The sequence below is a fragment of the Chiloscyllium punctatum genome, chromosome 2, assembly GCF_047496795.1.
Source record: "Chiloscyllium punctatum isolate Juve2018m chromosome 2, sChiPun1.3, whole genome shotgun sequence".
Taxonomy (NCBI): Eukaryota; Metazoa; Chordata; class Chondrichthyes; order Orectolobiformes; family Hemiscylliidae; genus Chiloscyllium; species Chiloscyllium punctatum.
Window position 1 is genome coordinate 37,521,298 of NC_092740.1, and position 22,336 is coordinate 37,543,633.

The following is a 22,336-nucleotide window of genomic DNA, read 5'->3' on the forward strand; positions in this document are numbered from 1 at the left end:
ACGTCATGTTTGAAAATGTTTGTACCTTTACTTTGTTCTTTAGCTAGTGTTTCAAATAACTGTATCAAATGGTGGATCAGGCTTGAGGGACTGAATTGCTGACTCCTGCTCCTATTTCTTAAGTTCTTATTTCCAGCAACATAACCAGTGCAAACTATACTACCCAAAGTGGTCACATCACAGGAGGCTATTTTGGCCAATTGCGTGCATGTTATTTGCTGCACAGATCCAGCTGGCTGTACACACTCTCCTTTTTTGTGTAATGTTCCAAATATTTTCCTCCCCTTGCGTTCCTCCACCATGCTTTTTACTTAGATTACCTACAGTGTGGAAACAGGCCCTTCGGCCCAACAAGAAGCACAACCCACCCAGACCCATTCCCCTACATTTCCCCCTTCAACTAACACTACGGGCAATTTAGCATGGCCAATTCACCTAACCTGCACATTTTTGGACTGTGGGAGGAAACCGGAGCACCCGGAGGAAACCCACGCAGACACGGGGAGAATGTGCAAACTCCACACAAATAGTCGCCTAAGGCGGGAATTGAACCCGGGTCTCTGGCGCTGAGGCAGCAGTTGTATAAAGCCCACATCCAGTGTGCCTTTTAAACTGTTGGCTGAACATACCCTGTCACCTTTACTAATTTTGTGCTAATGTACTGCTATGTCTTCCTCTTCCTACATCCTCATTGTACCTTGAATTTTAAATTGCCTCCCCTCGTTCTTCTGACCTACATGTTTTGCTTTGGACTTCTCTACATTAAATTTTGTTTGTCAATATATGTTCATTCCACAGTTTCAGTGGAGTACAATAATGTGCAACAAGCAGGACTCAAAGTAAAGTTACCATAAACCTACTGGACTGTTGGTCTAATCTCTCATTGGAGTTTAACCTGAAGGTCACCATGCCTCAGGCAGAAGAGATAGTGAAAAGGAGAGTCCTTCGTGGTAACTTTAACCAGTTGCAGGAATTGAACCTACGCTGTGGGCATCACTCTGCATTATCAACAACCAGCTAGCCAGCTCCTAAGTGAAAGCAAGTGTAACAAATATCAGATTGATAATACCACTGAAAACCAGGCTGATTAGAGAAAGTTCAGACTGATATTAAATAAGAAAATGAGTTTGAGAGATTGAGAAGAGACAGGCAGCTAACATCAGAGAATCCGAAAGTCTTCAATGCCAAATGAGCATTAGGTAGAAGGAGGGGTGGTAGTGATTAATGACTAAAATGGGTATGTGCCAATAAAGGCATTGCTGAGGTACTTCATAGTTGAGTCATAGTGGAGGAAGAGGCAGTTGAAATACTGGATGAGCTAAGAATTGTTTGAGAAGGAATTAAACAGATTGCACACCGATATTTATAAGTTACCAGGAACTGGACGGCTGCATCTCGGGGAAGTATGGGTAGAAAATGTGGAAGCACTGGGCATGACTGTCTAATTCCTCTAAGGTATGGAAGTAGTAGTGCCAGAGGATTGGTAAATTGCAAATGTTTACAGAAGCACGCAAGGATAAACCCAGCAACTACAGGCCAGTCAGTTTAACATGATGGGAAAGATTTTAGAATTTATTATCTTGGACAATGTTAACAATCATTTGATCAAAGGTGGATTAATTAAGGAAAGTCAGATTAGATTTTGTAAAGCAACTTGTGTTTAACTAATTTGATAGAGGTTTTTGAGATTGTTTTTCAAACATGAGAAATATTTGTAGTTGTGTTCCCCCAGAGTTCAGTCTGAGGAGCACTGATTTTCTCGAAAGATATTAATGTTTTAGACAATGTCAAAGTTAACAGATGATCAAAACTTGTCTATTCCCGCACCCAACCTGAAAATTAGTTTTCTCAAGTATAATTTATGCACTAAGCCAGACGTGCTTATTGACATTTATATAGGGTGGTGAGCCAGTCCATTGGAGATATTTTTCTAGGAATGCAGACATACCATGGTAGACCAATTATAGATTATAGCACAAAGCTCTTTCTGACCATATTTAATTTATAATGGGATGACAATATAAGAGCCATGTGTATCAGTTTCACCTAGTTGATTACACTGTTGCTTCTTAGTGAATGTAAAAAAATATATAAAGGAGAACTGGATTTTTAAACATTTAGCAGTAGCATCTATACATTGTAGAAATGGTCAGATAGGTAATTGTGCTTTTCTTTTGTTTTCAGGTTTCAGCATTTCCTACTTAAAGCTTTACTCAATAGATTATGTAATCAGGTAGAGTTTATTGAGTTTATGACAAATTTATGATCAATTTTATTTATTGAGTTGTACATTAGCCTCATTGGTCTGATTCATCCCATATGCCCCAGCAGATTTAATGTATTCCTTTCAGAATGCATCTTAAATACAAAGTTTAAAAACATTTTTAACAACTGAGCTATGTTATGAAGCCATGCTTTATGAAAAAAATACATTATTAGTTTACTGGTTGGAAAACACTTCTGATTTTTTGAAAAGGACTGAACCAACATTCCAGTAACAGAAAACCACTGCTTCTAAGATGGCTGAATATTTGCATCACTGTGCAATACAAATTCCAAAACCATTCAGCAGCATCAACCCAAGCAGATATATTTACAGAAGATCTAGACAATCACCTAGGTGGGGGCATTAGATGTAATCTCCTTGGGCAATGAGCTGAGGCTGAGAAAGGAATTCATCCCAGCCATACACTAACCATCCACCTGGAGTACCCAATCCATTACATGTGAAAGTCACTGGTTAGTTGAAGAGAGAGGATCATATGACAAGCTATATAATTCACACTCCATTGGCAAAAAACCTGTTGCAAAAAAACAGATTGCACACTGATATTTATAAGTTACCAGGAACTGGACGGCCGCCTCAGGCGACTGACTGTGTGGAGTTTACACATTCTCCCCATGTCTGCATGGGTTTCCTCCGGGTGCTCCGGTTTCCTACCACAGTCCAAAAATGTGCTGGTTAGGTGAATTGGCCATGCGAGATTGCCCGTAGTGTTAGGTGAAGGGGTAAATGTAGGGGAATGGGTCTGGGTGGGTTGTGCTTCTTGTTGGGCCAAAGGGCCTGTTTCCACACTAAGTAATCTAATCTAATCTAATTCAAGGGATCTGGATATCAAAGGATAATGGCTAGATTTTCCTTTGTTTGAGAGTCTTTGGTTATGTTGGTTGCTTTCCCAAGGCAGCAGGAAGTATAGATGAAGTCAGTGGATGACAGGCTGGTTTGCATGATGGACTGGGCTTTGTTCTGAAGAGCACTTGCAGTGACATCCTGGAACTGAGATGATTAACCTCCAATAACCACATCCATCTTTTTTGCAATGTATGACTTCAGCCAGTCAAACATTTTCCCTTTAATCCCACTAACGCCAGCTTTGTTGGGTCTTTGATTTCTTACTTGGTCAAATGCTGCCATGATGTCAAGGTCATTCTTATCTCATCTCCAAAGTTCAGCGTTTTGCCAGTGTTTGGACTGAGGCTTTAAAAAGGTCAAGAGCTGAGTACAGATTAACAGATTATTGCTGAGCAAGTCATGCTTGAACCAGGTTTAGCCTCCTGGCTTGATGGTAATGATAGAGGCATGATTCTGTGAAATGACTATTTCAGTTTGTTGCTTTATTAGTCTGTGGGACAGCTCTATAAATTTTGGCATAGGTTTCCAGATACTAGTTAGGAGGCTTTCTTCCCTAAAGGGACATTAGTAAACTAGATAGGTGGTTACATTAGTTGACAGTGTTCACATCACCATTATCTAGCTTTTAATTCCAGATTTCATTAAATTAAAATTTCGCAATCTGGAGTGTTGGGTTTGATCAGTCTAGGACATTATTGCTAGCCTAATAATCTTACCACTGATTTCGTATGTGGATGTACCTACTAGAGAAGGTGCAAAATTTGGCCTACTCTAGGGAGATAAGGCAGGGCAAGTGACTGAGGTGTCAAGTGGAGAGCACTTTGGGGCCAGCGACCATAACTCTATTAGTTTTAAAATAGTGATGTAAAAGGATAAGCCAGATTTAAAAGTTGAAGTTCTAAATTGGAGGAAGGCCAATTTTGGTATTTCAGGCAAGAACTTTCAAAAGCTGATTTGAGGGCAGATGTTTGCAGGTAAAGGGACAGCTGGAAAATGGGAAGCCTTCAAATATGAGATAACGAGTACAGAGACAGTATATTCCTATTAGGGTGAAAGGAGAGACTGGAAGATGTAGGGAAAGCTGGATGACTAGAGAAATTGAGGGTTTGGTTAAGAAAAAGAAGCATATGTCAGACATAGACAGGAGACATCGAGTGAATCCTTAGAAGAGTATAAAGGCAGTAGGAGTACACTTAAGAGGGAAATCAGGTGGGCAAAAAGGGAACATGAGATAGCTTTGGAAAATAGGGTAAAGAAGAATTCAAAGGGTTTTAACAAATACATTAAGGATGAAAGGGTAACTAGGGAGAGAATAGGACTCCTCAAAGTGGGTCCTCTATGCAAGGTGGCTTTTTGGGGGGAGCTGCAGGAGATGGGAGAGATACTAAATAAATATTTTGCATCAGTGTTTATTGTGGAAAAAGACATGGAAGATATAGAATGTAGGCGAATAGATGGTGAAATGTCCATATTACAGAGGAGGAAGTGCTGGATGTCTTGAAACGCATAAAAGTGGATAAATCCCCAGGACCTGATCAGGTGTACCCTAGAACTCTGTGTGATGCTAGGGAAGTGATTGCTAGGTCTCTTGCTGAGATATTTGTATCATCGATAGTCACAGGTGAGGTGCCGGAAGACTGGAGATTGGCTAACGTGGTGTCACAATTTAAGAAGGGTGATAAGGACAAGCCAGGGAACTACAGACCGGTGATCCTGACGTTGGTGGTGGGCAAGTTATTGGAGGGAATCCTGAGGGACAGGATGTACATGTATTTGGAAAGGCAAGGACTGATTCGGGATAGTCAGCATGGCTTTGTGCGTGGGAAATCATGTCTCACAAACTTGATTGAGCTTTTTGAAGAAGTAACAAAGAAGATTGATGAGGGCAGAGCAGTAGACATAATTTATATGGACTTCAGGTCAACAAGGTTCCCCATGGGAGACTGGTTAGCAAGGTTAGATCTCCTGGTATACAGGAAGAACTAGCCATTTGGATACAGAACTGGCACAAAGGTAGAAGACAGAGGGTGGTGGTGGTGGAGGTTGTTTTTCAGACTGGAGGCCTGTGACCAGTGGAGTGCCACAGGGTCGGTGCTAGGTCCTCTACTTTTCATCATTTATATAAATGATTTGGATGTGAGGATAAGAGGTATAGTTAGCAGATGACACCAAAATTGGAGGTGTAGTGAACAGTGAAGAAGGTTACCTCAGATTATAATGGGATCTTGATCAGATGAGCCAATGGGCTGAGAAGTTGCAGATGGAGTTTAATTCAGATAAATGCGAGGTGCTGCATTTTGGAAAGGAAAATCAGGGCAGCTCTTACACACTAAATGGTAAGGTCCTTGGGAATGTTGCTGAACAAAGAGATTTGGAGTGCAGGTTCATAGCTTCTTGAAAGTGGAATCACAGGTAGATAGGATAGTGAAGAGGGCGTTTGGTATGCTTTCCTTTATTGGTCATAGTATTGAATATAGGACTTGGGAGGTTATGTCGACGCTATACAAGACATTGGTTAGGCCACTGTTGGAATATTGTGCACAGTTCTGGTCTCCTTCCTAACAGAAGGATATTGAGAGACTTGAAAGGGTTCAGAAAAGATTTACAAGGATGTTGCCAGGGTTGGAGGATTTGAGCTGTAGGGAGAGGCTGAACAGGCTGGGGCTGTTTTCCCTGAAGCATCAGAGGCTGAGGGGTGACCTTATAGACCTTATAAAATCGTGAGGAGCATGGATAGGGTAAATAGACAAGGTCTTTTCCCTGGAGTGGGGAAGTCCATAACTAGAGGGTATAGGTTTAGGGTGAAAGGGGAAAGGTATAAAAGAGACCTAGGGGGCAAACTTTTCAAGCAGAGGGTGGTGCGTGTGTGGAATGGGCTGCCAGAGAAAGTGGTGGAGGCTAATACAATTGCAACATTTAAAAGACCTCTGGATAGGTATATGAATAGGAAGGGTTTGGAGGGTATATGAATAGGAAGGGTTTGGAGGGTATATGAATAGGAAGGGTTTGGAGGGGGATATGGGCTGGGTGCTGGCAGGTGAGACTAGATTGGGGTGGGATATGTGGTCGGCATGGACTAGTTGGATCAAAGGGTCTGTTTCTGTGCTGTACATCTCTATGACCCGATGATTATATTTTTTTGCAGTGGATCAAGATTGGTAAACATGCAATTGGCGGTTGCATTATTTTGCTGTTGTGGTTCTTTGGACTCACACTTTGTGGACCCTTGAGGTAATTTTTTTTCAATTATGTATTGAGTATTTAGTTTTGCTGTTGTGCAATAATTTTGGTGCAGTGTGACTTGTCTGGAGGATTGCAATTGCAATTCCAAAACACTCAATAAGATCAACACTGTCCAGAATGAAAAAGCTCCTCCGCTGTCAACACTTTCTGGCCATAGAATGTACCATGTTCAAATACACTGCAGCAAGGCTGCTTTAGTTGCAGGTTCTAAAACATTGATGGCAAGGGAGTAAGTAGAGCTGTAGAACAGGAGCTTATAAACATTGGTTAACTGCAAAGTGAGAGGAAATTCTATTAGGAATGAGTTAAATTGTCTGTACACCAATGCATTTAGTGCACACAGAGTAGCTGTTAGCACTGTGTCTTGGGAGGCACCATAAATTGTAGAAATCACTGGGACATTGTTACATAGAAAACAGGACCAGTAATTAAACATTGGCATTTTTTTGAAAAGATAGATAATAGCGATGTGGAGTGACTAGGTAAAAGGGATTATTGGCAATAGAAGAAAGGAGCACAGCTAACAGCACAGAAAAATAGAATCCATGTGTATAGAGATAAAAACAATATAGGTTCATTTCTATAATTAGTGTGGTCCACAAACCACATACCAATGAAAAGGAATTAAAGAAGAAATATACAGACAAACTGAGAATTGAATGATCAATATAGAATAATAATCATTGGTATTAGTATGCCCCAAACTTAATTGAGCAGAAGATCTTGGAAAGGTAAATAAGGAAATGAAGTTCCTACAATGTGTACAGTGTCCCTTCTAACAAACTGTGTAAGAAGTTCAAGAAGGGAAGATTTACAATTGAATGTAGTAATGGCGAATGAACCAAAACAGATGAAAGGTGCAACTAGGGTGTAATACAATTTCAGATAATTGTAGAGGGCGTGAAAATTGGGTCGAAAGATAAATGTTAGTACAAATAAACATAAAACCTTTATTCTAACAATTATACCATCATAACAATAATTGAACCAAAGCTATGCCCCTGTTCATGTCATTTTGGCTTCATTGTTTTTACCTGTTTCTGTATTGTGTCCCTTGCTGGGCCAGCATTTGTTCCCCATCCCTTAATATTAACAATGCAGTTGTTTAGCACTCTACAATGGTATCAAAATCCAGTGTCTCACTTGTGGAAATCCACAATAAGGAGCTGCATTACTGGCTTAGTAGCCAGATTTGTTGTATTGCAGCAGGTAAATAACTTGCTCCACATTTAGGTGAAACTAGACAAAACTAAAGCTTTTTGTGCCACATTGCAGATATTTGGGAAATTGACTAACTCGAGGAAGCATTAAGGTCATTCTGTATTTCTATCATTTATTTTTCTTGAAGGTGGTACTTTGATGTTAGAAATGTTCTGTTATGTCTGCCTTTTTCTGCTATGTTAATACATCCTTTTGCCAATCAGCACTCTTGCAATATTATGCTAATAAATCACTTACGAAAAACCTCTTCTCCACATTTACCTGTTATAATGAAAACAATTGACAGGACACATCATTTTTTAATGGCCTGCAACGATATTTTAGTGGAAAAAGGCATTCTTCAATGTTTTACTTTGCCAATGCAGATCTGGCTTAAACTTTTGTCTATGCTGTTAGTACATGAAAACCAAGGCAGTGGCAGCTATTGCTTTACTGCTGTCCTCAGCAATCTTGGGGTAGAGGGGAACTTGTTCCATTTTCTCAAAAATGTGCATCAGTTTGGGATAGGTCGGGGCTAGCTACAGTAGCAAATATCTTGCTAGTGCAGTCTGTGCAGAATTGCATATGAAGAACGGTCACATTTTTAAAAAAAATTAATGATTTCCTGTATTCACCTTATGCCAGAATTAGCACCTTCAGAGAGGAATGATAAGAGTGCACAAACAAAACTATATTAGCATTGACTTGTTTTTTCAAAAAGGATTAAAACTTGAGTGAACATTAAACTGATGCATTGAAATTCCAATGTACTCAGTTGAAAAGCCAAAACTGCAGTAAACAATTGCAAATGTGTGCTATTCTCCAGGCTCCATCACGTATGCTACTACATGGTGGCCAAACTCTCATTCTGCAGATGATCTCTGCCTGGTAAATGTAGTAACAGGCCTAATTCTACTGGTTTGGGTTACGCTCCTCCTCTTCACTTTAAAGTTTTCCGGGAACACTCTTGTTTTGGAATTGTGATACAAATGAAAGTGAGCAGGGCAAACTATGGCTATGCTTTTCAGTGAAGTACATCTGAAACTTGAATTCTAGCTTGAACTCTGTGTGGTATAAGTGTTTGTCTCTTAGCTGACAATTATCCTGAGATTCTGAGCACAGCAGCATTAGATATAATATTCAAAATGGTAGGACTGTACACATGATATTAAGAAACTCATTTAGATGCACCAGATGGTAAGATCATGAGGTGGTCAGTGCATTTTAAAAATAATTAGTGAAAGAGAATTTTGTTTTACATTTTAGACCTGTTTTGCTCCTTTAGAGTGTATTTTTCTTGGCATAACATTGGCACAAGCAGAGCTTCCACAGCCTAAAATTTGCCTGCTCTAGGTTATCTCATGCTGTACAGCTATTCCTACTTGCTTGTAGGCATCTGCAAGTGCCTTGTTTAGCAAAATATAACGAAATAGGCAAATGTTGTTTTTATGTTGCCTGTCTTTTATCACACACAATAGATTTCTAAAAGCTAAAGGTGTCAAGGGGTAAAGGGAGAGAGCGAGACAGAGGCCTTGAGGAGACATTGAGTTAGAGGATCAGCCAGTATGATATTGAATGACAGAATTGATGGGCTTAATTACCTACTCCTCCTTTTATCTATGTTTCCTTCCTGTGAGGAAGTGTCCTTGCGTTCATTTGCTGCTTTTCAATGATCATCCAATTCAATCCATACTTTTTGTAATAATATTTATGAATGTGAGTCAGTTCTACAGTACTTTGGTGTGGCATTTTTAGTGTGATATGGTACTTCTCTGTTCTGATCATCTTAATTAAAGACTTTGAATACTAAAAATGTGTGCCCTTACATTTTCTCTTGACAGAACAGTACTTCTCTTTGAGCATAGTGACATTGTTGTCATTTCTCTGCTTGGTGTTTTGTTTACCAGCTCTGATGGAGGCCCAGCAAAGGTACAGTCCATCTCGAATGCATTCCATACACTTTTTCTTACTGTGAAAATACAAAGAACATTGTTCTTGGAAATGTTGCCCTTCTAAATTTAGGGATTATATTCTGGAACTGGTTAAATCAGTTCATAAGTTAAATAGATGATCTAACTGAAAACATTTTTACAACTGTGATGTTTGTGGAGAGATTTGGTAATTGTTTTGGCTTGTTTGTTTCTGCAAAAAGAATTTCTAACTAAGAAGTATAGTGTACACTAAAAATAGGTATTTGGATCTTTTTAATTAAAGAAATGTATTTGTGAAACTATGTGCTGAATACTTACAAATCTGAATTTATTAGATTAAATTTAAAACAATAAAGTTATTAATTTGCTCCTAGGAGCAAATGCTTATAGGTCTAAAAAAAGGCCACAAAAGAAATATTGCTTAATTATAGCTACCAATTAGCATTCTAAAATTCTAGTGATGAACATAATAAAACCTGTTTTCTGAATGGCGTACTAATCAGTACATATAAACATTTACTTAATTTACTTCATGGTGCTGTGATCACAACCTAAATTTAATCTGAGAAAAATAAATGCAAATTTAATCAATATCTGCCATTAGTAAGAATGAATTTGCACAGTGCATTAATATAAAATTTTTTAATTGATTTGTTTAATTAAAGTACCTTTATGTAATTTTGATGAATTGAAATGCTTTGAGGAATGACATCACTCATGTCTATGTAGCATTCAGATTAAACGTTGAACAATAAGTAAAATGACATTTTGAGAGCCAAATTATTATGTCTTTGAAATTTCATTGACTGCTAAAACGAGCATTTAATATGTTGGACAAGTTTAGTATTTGCATCTTGAGAATTAGATAATTTACATGTAGATGATCTTGTTTATGATGCTATAATACATATATAGATACATATAGAGTCATAGAGCATGGAAACAGATCCTTTGGTCCAACTAGTCCGTGCCAAAAATAATCCCAAACTAAACTAGTCCCACCTGTCTGCTCCTGGCCCATATTCCTTCAATCGTTTCTTATTCCTGTATCTACCCAAATGTCCTTTTAAATGTTGTAACTGTACCCACATCCACCACTTTCTCGGGAATCCAGCCTTTCTTTATAACTCAAACCTGCCATACCCACAACGTCCTGGTAAATCTCTTCTGACCCCTCTCCAGCTTAATAATATTCTTCCTATAGAACTGGACATAGTGTTCCATGTTTTCAAAAAAAAGCACTAAGCCCTGTAATGTTGACTGTTAAATAACAGTGGCTGACTGCTTTATTCCAGTGGATTATCATCAATGTAGAAACACAAAGTTGACTAAAGTCCCTGTCACCTGGATCCCAAATATTCAGAATTATCATGCACTGGCATTAAAGATTCAAAAGAGGAATTCCAGATGCTTAAGACCTGGATGATGGGGACATGACAGTATAAGTAATTGGATGGGAATAATGGATCCACTGTTTTATTAAAGTTAGTTCAAGACTGACCTGAAGTTTCTCTTATGTACTCACAGTGAGAATTCCCAGATTCAAATGGAAACTTTTGGTTTGCACCACTGGATTCTAAAACACACGTTCATCTTGTGGTTGTGACAAATCAACTTGCATTCTCCCAGTTGCCATGAGTATATCTCATGCAGTCAGCAGACTCAGGAACAGGCATCTCCTATTTCCCATGTACCAAATAAGTGGGAGATTACTGTATTTGGAATCTGATTATGTTACAAACAGTGCCACGCAAAGTGGCAACAATGGAAATAATATCCTGGTCTTTTACAAAGTTATGTGCATGAGGACATTAGGGCAAGCCCTAATCCAGTACCCTGCACACATTATGAACAAACTGAAACAGTACTACTATCAAAGGTTATGGAAGACCCAAATAATATTATTTGAAGAAACATTTAACGTTTTCAAATACACATTACAGTATCTCTGAAGCGCAATCACATCAACACAAGAAAAATGTTTCATGAATATCTAGACACTAATAAAATCTGGTGTCCATTGAAAATTTTACTTTTTATTTTAAGAAAGACAAGAAAGTTGTTGTGTTCCTCAATTTTGTTTCCATTCTAAGCCACATCAGGCACAGTGGCTCAGTGGTTAGTACTGCTGCCTCATAGTATAAGAGAGCTGGGTTCAATTCCAGCCTCTGGCAACTGTGTGGAGTTTGCACATTCTCCTTGTGTCTGGATGGGTTTCCTCTAGGAGACCTTATATTGATTGTGATACTATAACTAATTTAATGTATTTTAGTTAGTCTTTTTATTCAGCTTGAACAATTTTATTCATAGCCACATTTAATACAATCAGAGGGCTTCTGTAGTGTGACCAAAGATTGAATAATGCATTTTCTAAACATTGTTGCCTATGCTGTGTCATGTATTTGTGTAATGCTTGTGTGTTTCATTTTTTCCCCACTGCATTTGGATATTGTGGTATGAAGAGGATATTTAATGAAGCCAATTGTAAACTGAAAATCATCACTTGCAGGGTTAACAAATTGTATTTATAAATATTGTGTATTATTTATGCAGCATGATAGTGTCGATCTTTATGGGGTAAACAATACCTTGGGTTCTAATTGCATTATGTGTACAGAGCAGTAACTTGTTTTTTGAAAAATCTGAATCTCTTTTGTTTAGTAAAAGAAAGTTGCTGCAAGATTCCATTGTTTAAAATAGTTTCTTTAACTTTATGAAGAGTCAAGCAAAACATCTTTTCTATCTATCTATATTCTGTTAACACCAAAAATTGATAAAAATTAAGTGTAAGTTAATGAGCAATTTGCAGTCAGTTATAAAATATAATTTTTCTTCATGGGATGATGGCATCACTGGCTAAGCCAGCATTTATTGCTCATCCTGAATTGCCCAGAGGGCAGTTTTAAGAGTCAACCACATTGCTGTGATCTGGAATCACATGTAGGCCAGACCAGGTAAGAAGAACAGTTTCCTTCCCTAAAGCATACTGAACCACAAAAGTTTTTCCCCTAACACTCAACAATGGATTCATGGTCATAATTAGACTATTCCAGATTTCCATGTGCCATGGTGAGATTCGAACCCAGGTCCCCAGGACATTATCTAAGTCTCTGGAATAATACCACTTGGCCACCACCATTAAACGTCAGACTTTGTGAATTGTCTTTGCAATTCACTTAATATGTAGGATATCAACCTGAGTCATAAAGTCCTTCAAAACTGTCTTCCTCTTGAAGAATTTCATGTTTTGTCCTTCCAGGAGCTATCCTATTCCTCAACTGATGGCAGCACAAACTAACTTGAGTTCCATGAGCATTATCTTAGGAACAGGAGTAGGCTTTCAACTCCTCAGACCTGTTCCATTCAATGAGATCCTGTTTAATCTATGGTCTCACTGCATATACTTGCCTTTGGCTCATATCTTTTATACCTCTACTTAACAAACGTCCATCAATCTCAGATTTAAAATTAACAATTTAGATTTAGCATCCACTGCTATTTGTGGAAGAGAGTTTCAAGCATCTGCCATCCCAGTAATTTAGGGCTCTTGACCTTGAAGCCTTTGAAAGAACCTGAGATTGCACTACTTGATGAATTTCCTGCATTTATCAGTATTATTAGTTTACCAGCAAATATAAACATTACTATTTTCTCCATTTTAGCACTTTCTTTTTGCAGTTTTTCGAAGACTTTTTCAAATCTGTAGGGCAAGGGAACCCTGTGCATGTATAAATGGTGTCCTCCAGCCAGAAAGGTTGTGGCTCTTGGTTTAAACCATTGTATGTGGTCAAGTTACATTTTATTAATCAAAATACGTATTTTTATCCATCCATAGACAAGAGGAGCAGCTTTCTTCATTATCGCTGTCATATGTTTATTGTTGTTTGACAACGATGATCTGATGGCGAAAATGGCTGAACACCGTATCCTTTCTGTTAAGAATACATTGCGTAAGATGTATGTGTGGGTTTCTCTTTTTTAATTGGACAATATCCTGCTGTTGGATAACGAAATCTGACTGATTTATTTAATCAGTATTTTATATACATACTATGCTTATTTCCATAACTAAGTTCTACCTTGTAGCTGAGGGCCATCATGACAGTGCTTTAACACATGCACTATACACAGTCATCTCTCTACTTGGAGTAGCAGACCACAAGGTAATTCTTTATAATAGCAAGGGTGACATTGGCTAGCAATATTGATTGGGTATCGCCTCAATATTCTAAACCATTTTAAGCAATTAGCATTTATATATTTTAATTTTAGTGAGTTTTGACAAGATTTGTAGCTCAGTTTGAGGTTTTGGATGTAGATTTGCTTGCTGAGTTTGAAGGTTCATTTCCAGACGTTTTGTCTGGAAGCAATCAAAACTAATGTCATTTACAAAATACCGTGCAAGAACTGTAACAAACACTACATTGGACAAACAGGCAGAAAACTAGCCACCTGGATACATGAACACCAACTAGCCACAAAAAGACATGATCCTTTCTCATTAGTATCCTGACATATGGATGAGGATGGACACCACTTCGACTGGGACAACACATCCATCCTAGAACAAGCCAAACAAAGACACACATGAGAATTCCTAAAAGCATGGCATTCCAACCGGAACTCTATCAACAAACACCATCTACCACCCCCTGAGAAAAGGAACAGGAAGTGACTTCACCACAGGAAATGACATTACCATCCCAAAAAAACCCAAATAGAAAGCAGGAATATTCAGCAGTGCTTAGCCTGAGGCCCACTGAAGAGGTTACCTAGTAGGGTGATGAAACGTCTGGAAATGAACCTTCAAACTCAGCAAGCAAACCTACATCCATATTTTAATCTGTATTTAAAAGTTGTCAAATGAAGTATCGCTCAGCATTCCAAAATCATATACTTTTTCCAAACCTGTTTGCTAAAACTTGCTGTTTAAAGAATACATAAATCATTGTTTACTATTTCCATCATATTCCATCACAGCACCATACAATTCCCTTGTCAAGTGTAGTTTACATACAGTCATCAACCATGTGAGTCATTGTTTAGCCTACACCACAAGATGGTCTTGATGAGCAAACTGATTTTGAGCAACAGCACAGGCCTTAACTAGTCCAGAAATGGTTTAAAGATCGTGGAATTTCAAAACCAACTGGGTGAGCAATGGGGATTCCCAATGAGCAATTAACTTCTGGTGGATATTTTTACTGCCAGTCCTCTGGAGAGAGAGAGTGCCTGTCAGTTTCAGGCATTAACTAGGAGTGATTTTAAATTTAAAATGACGACCTGTCGTGTGCAAACACTGCCAGCTTAATGCGGGTGGCTTCCTTGCAACAAATCAGGAGGCACTAGAGGGGGAGGTTCTACGTCTGTTTCAGGGATCAACAGTTGAAGACTGGCCACTCAGTCCTCAATCCTAACTAAATAGGTTTCCGTCTCTTAAATGAATGACATACACCTTCCCCTTCCATCGTGGTTGTGTTTATACCTGAGATGCCTTGGAGATCTCTTCCTTATCTCAGCTGCATCCATGTCCAAAAATGGGGCTAATAAGAAGTTCAGCCTTCTGATTGAGCTGGCAACATTGGGAGCCCAATAGTTTTGTAATCAGTTTATGAAATTGACACGTGCATATTCATGCTTTTGATTTCCCACATAAAGAACTGTCTATCTCGAATATTTCATCCAAGGGAAGTACAGAATGAACTCAAAATGGCTATGCACACAATTATAACTTAGTTGCCCTGAGAGGAGAGCACTTTGATGAATGTCAGAGCTGACTAGCTTAAGACTTCACTGTCGCAGCCAGAGACTGAAGCATAAAGTACTACTCTAAACAAAACAACAACTTTTAAAGACTGGGGCCGAGGAAATGTTCTTCTGATGTAGAAATATAAAAACTGACCCATATTCAGTTAGTGGAATTTTAATTTGCAGCATACATGTTTTTAAAATGGTGATGTTGATTGAAGCTAACCATCTCAGAATTGTAATTTGTCTCTTTTAGGGTGGGGTTTTATTACTGGTGATGTCGCTGTGTTTCAAAGTTGGTTTTCATACAGCCTCTAGAAAGCTGTCTGTGGATGTCGGTGGAGCCAAACGCCTGCATACATTATCTACCCTAACTTCAGCAGTGTTATTGTTTCCATGGGTAGTCATATTGACTGCAACTACAGAGGTAATACATATAGTATGTTTATCACAGTGGTTGCAATTATCAAAATGTTGGGTAAGCAAGTTTGTTCATTATTAACAAATTTTGCTCCTTGGTTTAAAATAAATAAATCATGTCATTTTTATTCTGCATCAAAACCTCACCTGCATTATCACTGACTCCATCCCTTCCCTTGGTTTTGACCATGCTGGGCAAGCTGTTCAAATAACAACCTGTGCAACTCCACACTGTGTTTTAAACTCATTTTGTATGAAATTACCATTACCACTTATTTCATTCTTCTTGACATCATCTGCATTAATTCCTGCCTCCGCACTGTTGCCAAAGGCTACTCTACACAGCTTCACCTATAGCCTGGTATGTTCTTCTTAACCTTCCAATATATTTCTCCATTAATGTATGGTATCCAAAACTCTGCTTATTTCACCATAAACTTGGTCATCACTCTTCTTATTAATTTAAACTCTGTTCTCAGGCCCCAACAAATCAGATTTAGAATCCTCATTCTATTTATGAATTTCTATATTGGTTTTCTTGGCAATCAAACATAGTGATCAAATGGGCTCCCTGACTCTGGCTGCTTTTGAATAATCCTTCTGCCCATTGTTTGGGGAAGAGTTATTGACTGTTCTGGCTCTACCTTCTGGAATTCCCTTCATAAATCTCACTGCTTTTCTACCTAGTTCCATGTTTAAAACCATTTCATCAAGTGATTTAGCTCTTTCTGCCTCAAGGCATGTTTTTCAACATTAAATCAAGCATATAACCATGTTATTAAGTAGAATAGACTTTCCAAGAGACAGTGTAGACAGTTGTGGAATAAGTATTTCTAGGAGTGAGCAGTTGACTTCTGTCCGTACTTAAGACTGGGCAGATGAACTGCATGATCAATTTATATCCTGTATGTTCCTCTGCTTTATGATAATTGCAACTGAAAAAAAAATGCTACATTAGAAATCTGATTTAAGTTGCAGTGAGTAACATTTTATCCCTGTTAATTCTATTGAGAAATTAATATTAATGAATGTTGTTTGTTCACTGGCTGTAAATGTCTAGGAGTTTAAATAATTTTAGTATTGTTATTACAGTTGTCCTAATCTGATAATCAGTTAAACTGATGGATTGTACCAGTAGTGATGATATATCTTCTGAGTTTTATAAAGCGTCATGCCATTGAAATCTACAATGAGTTACAATTATTACTTTGCCCTATTATAGTAACTTAAATTAATGTTTTTCTTCAATGTTTTGTCTTTTGTGTTATAGAGTAAAATAGAATCCTGGTCTTCCCTTATTATGCCATTTGGGACCATCATCTTCTGTGTGCTAATATTGGACTTCTATGTAGAATCTATATGTTCTGCAAAATTGGAAGCTCCAAAGTGTGCACAGTATGGTTCAGTTCTTGTCTTTTTTGGAGCTTTACTTCTTGCTAATTTCTGGACGCATCCAATAACTGATCAGCTACGTGTAATCAACAAGCAAACCCTGCAGCACAGCACTGAACATGTATTGTCAGGTGGAGTCGTGGTTAGTGCCATTTTCTTCATACTGGGTGAGTGTTCTTGTTTTAAGTCACTAGAACACAAAGCTTATTTTGTTAGTGCCATTGCCAGCTTTTATGTATTCATTCTTAGTTCATTTCCTTTTTGTTATGTTCTTTTGTTATTTCTTTCTCAGCACTTAGTCAATTCTCTTTTGAATGATGCCTCAGCAGCCATGAATTATAAAGCTTTGAGTTTGAGGATAAAAACATTTAACGTAGAGAGAGGATGTTTCCTCTTTGGGGAAATCTAGAACCAAAAGCTGTAGTTTTATGATAAGGGGTAGATGATTTGAAGCAGAGATAAGGAGAAATTACTTCTCTGAAAGGGTTAAGAGTCTGTGGTATTCACTGCTCCAGAATGGTTGTGGATGCTGAAGCATTTTTAATTAATAGTACCTGTTAAAGGGTTATGAGGAGTGGACAAGCAAGTCAGCTTAAGGCCAAGACGAGATCAGCCATAATCATATTGAAAGGTGGAGCAGGCTCAAGGGGCTGAATTGTCTAACTCCTTCTAGTTATTTCCTGTAACCTGTTCCTTTAGCTTCCAGTCATCACCTTAGAATTGCAACAAGTGGAAAATCATTTATTGTTTATCCAATACTGAACAATGTTATTAGATCCCCTTTAATCGTTCCAATTTGTAAGTGATTTTTCTGCATTATTTTTAAAATTACAATGGGATAGGACAAATTTGAGAAATATTTGCACAAAAGCTTTAGCTAATTAATTGATATGATCTGTTCACTTTTCCTTTCAGTGCAACCACTTTTGTAACTACAAAAGGTTTCTCTTAAAGGCAAAAGTTCTTTCATTCAATGTCATGTCAATTCAGGAAATGCTTTCTGTTGTACTTCGTGCAGCATGCATCAGCACCTGAAATCAAGTATATCAGGTAGTCAGGTGCAGAATTCTTGAGCGATATTCCTCCCTAGACCAACACCACCACCACAAATTTTTTTTTTTTGCCATTGGTTGTTTAAGATGTGACTAGTCACTAAAGTAGTTGTATTTGAAGAGCTTTGTTTTAAACTTTTATTGGTATACAGTGTTACTTAAAGGAATACAAACTTTCTAAGTGTTAGAGACTTGGGGAAAAAAGGCTAAAATGTAGAGTTTTTTATAAAGGTTGAATATAAAAAAAGCTTAGTTTAATTCACTTATGTTTATCCATCTCTCTAGCTGCGAGCATCTTATCCTCACCTTCCAAAAAAGGGCAAAAGGGTACTCTAGTTGGTTACTCACCTGAAGGTACCCCATTGTATAACTTTATGGGTGATGCCTTACAACATACTTCCCAGTCACTGCCCAGGTTTATCAAAGAATCTTTGAAACAAATCCTTGAAGAGTATGACTCCAGACAGATCTTCTACTTTCTTTGCCTTAATCTAGTGAGTATTTCATGGTTGTGATTCATACTCGAAATAAAAGAACATTCTACATTTTATGAACAAAGGGATGGTATTATGGAGTTTGGTGAAGAAACTAAAACAATCTTGCATGAGTTACCCAGCACAAGAAAGGTATGGCTGTTAGAGGCTAAATAAAATCATCTGAGCCCAGGATAGTACTGAAGGAGTTCTCCAGGGTTCTAAACAAACAATCTTCATTTTCTTCCCTCATAAAGTCAAAAGGAGGATATTCACTGACGATTGCAGTGATCAGTGCAATCTGCATCTCCTTAGGTAAAGAAACAGTTCACTTCTATTTGCAGCAAGACAAGTGCAATATTCATGCTTGAGCTGATAAGTTTCAAGTAACACACAAGTTGATGATCATCCACAAGCAACAACCTAGCTATCTGCCTTTAATATTCAATGGCATTACCATCACCCCCTACCAAAATCTAGGTTACAATTGACTAGAAATTGAACTGGACACCTATTAAATAATGGTTAGAAGGGCGGCCCAGAGGCTGGGAATTCTCTGGCGGGTAACTCATCACATCTCTCTTCCCAGTGTCTGTCCAAAAGGCAGCAGAAATTCAACTTTGCTCCTTTGACTACATCTTCCAAACCGCTGACCTCTACTACCGAGAAAGACCAGGACAGCGATGCATACAAACAATACCTACTGAAAGTTTTCCTCCAAGTTACACACTATCCTGACTCAGAACTATATCCCAATTTTTTCACAGTGAGTGTGTTAAGATACTGGAACACTCATTAACAACATGGATTTATGTATAACCTGAAAATTAGTGGTTCAAGGAGGCAATCATCACCATTTTCTTCAAGGCTGTTGTGGATGGGAATTAAAAACTGAATAATCCAGTGATGCCCACATACATGAAGGTTATATTGCAATGGGTTTACTTGAAAACATTAGCTTTCACAGCACTGCTCCTTCATCCAGTGCTAGTGAGGGAGGAAGATCTTAGACACAGAATTTGAGGAAAAGGTTAAAAGGTCATACAATTCATACAAACAAAATGAACATTGTTGTTCAATTCATTCACATGAATTGTACGAGCCTTTGATCTTTTCCTTATGATTCTGCATCTAAGGTCTTCCTCTGTCACTAGCACCTGATGAAAGAACAGCATTCCTAAAGCAAGTGTTTTCAAATAAAACCATTGGACTATAACTCAGTGTTGTATGATTTTTGATCCTGTCCAACACCAGCATCTCCACATCATCCCATCCATCCATGATTGAATAGTTTTTAAAAAGTCGCAAGTGTAATAAAATATTGTCCACTTGCCTCAGTGAGTGCAGTTGCTGCAACATCCAAGAATCTGCACCATTCTGGACAACAGATGATTCTAGATGGAGAAGTTATTCAGCTCACATGAGTTTATCCATGAAAAGATCCTAAAGTTTTTTTTTCAGTGTTTAATTTAGCAGGTTCATAAATAATTCCTGATTTTCATGACGCTGTAGTTCTTTTGATTGATAACTTCTCATATGAAGAAAAATGTACTGCTTTTAATTTTTTCTTCCTCCTCTTGAAATGCAGATTTGATGTCAATTACTGAGAATGAAATGCTGTACTATGTATAATACGCGACTAGTGAGACATACAAATTAGAATTCTGCCAACAAATTAATATTATACTCTGTCTATCTGAGTATTTGTCGTCAACTCTTAATGTCTTTAGGGTAACTAAGGTTCACAGATAAATGTCCTCACAGCACTGTCCATATCCCAGGAACAAATTTTAAAATGTTAGATTACAGACAACTAAAAGTTAAAGAAGTAATGCAAAAGATTACTTTTCCATCTAGGCTCCTCAATATTGCCTTTTTATGTTATTCAACTGATCACTAGGCAATCTCTTATTGAGATAACCCTTTTGAGATCTTATAATTTATTTGGAAAAGTGAACAAACTCAACAGCATTAACTTGACATTTATTTATTCCCTTTAATTTTTTTCAAAAAGCTATGGTACTACAAAGAAAAAGCAAAATAAACGTAGAGATTAGAATTGAACCCTAACTTGGTCAAAGATTGAAGTTTAAACAAGAATTGATCAGGGAGAGGGTGAGTGAAAGCAAAGCATCTTGTGGAGGTGATTCCAAAACATGGAATCACCAAGCTACCAAAGGAACAGTCATCTTAAACCAGAAATGAAAGGGACAGTAGGAAAACTTGAAAAATGTGTCCCAGTGTGAAGTATGATTGAAGAAGATTGAAGACTTACGAAGAGATTGTTCAGCAAGTTAAACATAAAAATGGTCCTTTTAAATTTTAGATGTTTAGGGACCATTGAAGTTCAACAAGGACAGGGGATAATGGATAAGCAGGACTTGGTTTGGCTGAGAACACTGCAAGTCGACATTTTACAAGGATGGTACTACAAGAGTGGAGCAGGCGATTCGACATTTCGGGCATAAGCCCTTCTTCAGAAGAAGGGCTTATGCCCAAAACGTCGATTCTCCTGCTCCTTGGATGCTGCCTGGCCTGCTGTGCTTTTCTAGCACCACACTTTTCAACTCTGGTCTCCAGCATCTGCAGTCCTCACTTTCTCTTGGTGCTACAATAATTGAACATGTAGGTGACAAAGAAACCTCTGACGGTTTCAGCATAAGAGCTTACTCAGGGCTTAAAGAAGATTGCCTAATGAAAACGATGTTAAAAAAGTCAGCATTTTGTGATGTGAAAGGAAGGCCTGACAGTTGCACCTATATATAAACAGACACATTTTGTGACATATTTGCCCATTTGTATCATTTGGTCTTACAGTTACTCCATATTTTTAAGAAGTTAGATCATTCATTTGTGAGAAAATAATAACTGCAATGCATATAATGAGCAATGCTCTTCACTATTAAGCTGGATCTGAACAACAGATCGACACATTGAGCAGTCATTTTCTTTTTTTGTTTTAGGCCTTTACATTTGTGGAATTGTTCTATGGTGTGTGGACCAACAGTCTTGGCCTTATCTCTGATGGTTTCCACATGCTGTTTGACTGCTCAGCACTAGTTTTGGGCCTCTTTGCAGCCCTAATGACCAGATGGAAGGCAACTCGAATTTACTCTTATGGGTTAGTTTTCCTAACATTAATTTTTTTTCTTTCCCTTCAATTTACAAATATGATCAAGTTTAGAATTAAGAGAAAGGATAGTGAATAAATGTACACCTTTGAGAAATATTATATTTGATTCTGGCGTTGTAATTAAGTAGTTATTGATCTTGATGGTTATTTCTCAAATAAATTGAATTATAACTCTTTCCCTTCCCCCTCTGCAGATATGGACGTCTTGAAATTCTGTCTGGATTTATTAATGGACTTTTTCTAATGGTTATAGCATTTTTTGTTTTTATTGAGTCTGTGGCGAGAGTTTTTGATCCTCCAGACATTGATACAGAAATGTTAACAGTGAGTGCTTCTTAGTGTTATCAGCATGTGTGGGTATTTGGCAATGTTTTAGTGCATTAATTTTGTAATTTTACTTTATCAATAAAAATAATGTTTAACTTTGATTTCAATATTATTTAATTGTGTACAAATGAGTCGTATAGATATCCAGCATGGAAACAGACCCTTCAGTCCAACTCATCCATGCCAACGAAATATCCTAAATAAATCTAGTCCCATTTACAAGCATTTGGCCCATACCTCACTAAACCTTTCCTACTCATAGACCCATCCAGATGCCTTTTAAA

At 37.8% G+C, this 22,336-nt stretch overlaps 1 protein-coding gene across 4 annotated transcripts in view; it reads left to right on the top strand.

The window, feature by feature from the left end:
• The window catches only part of slc30a5 (solute carrier family 30 member 5), a 40,871-nt gene that overhangs the window by 13,530 nt on the left and 5,005 nt on the right, over positions 1 to 22,336 (top strand). For all 4 annotated transcript variants that reach the window (XM_072595911.1, XM_072595903.1, XM_072595893.1 and 1 more), the window contains 9 exons: positions 6,279 to 6,364; positions 9,418 to 9,505; positions 13,343 to 13,430; positions 13,594 to 13,670; positions 15,512 to 15,682; positions 16,946 to 17,234; positions 18,405 to 18,613; positions 21,556 to 21,713; positions 21,920 to 22,049. In XM_072595911.1, the coding sequence (XP_072452012.1) occupies positions 6,279 to 6,364; positions 9,418 to 9,505; positions 13,343 to 13,430; positions 13,594 to 13,670; positions 15,512 to 15,682; positions 16,946 to 17,234; positions 18,405 to 18,613; positions 21,556 to 21,713; positions 21,920 to 22,049 (1,296 nt within the window). The remainder of the gene's footprint in view (positions 1 to 6,278; positions 6,365 to 9,417; positions 9,506 to 13,342; positions 13,431 to 13,593; positions 13,671 to 15,511; positions 15,683 to 16,945; positions 17,235 to 18,404; positions 18,614 to 21,555; positions 21,714 to 21,919; positions 22,050 to 22,336) is intronic.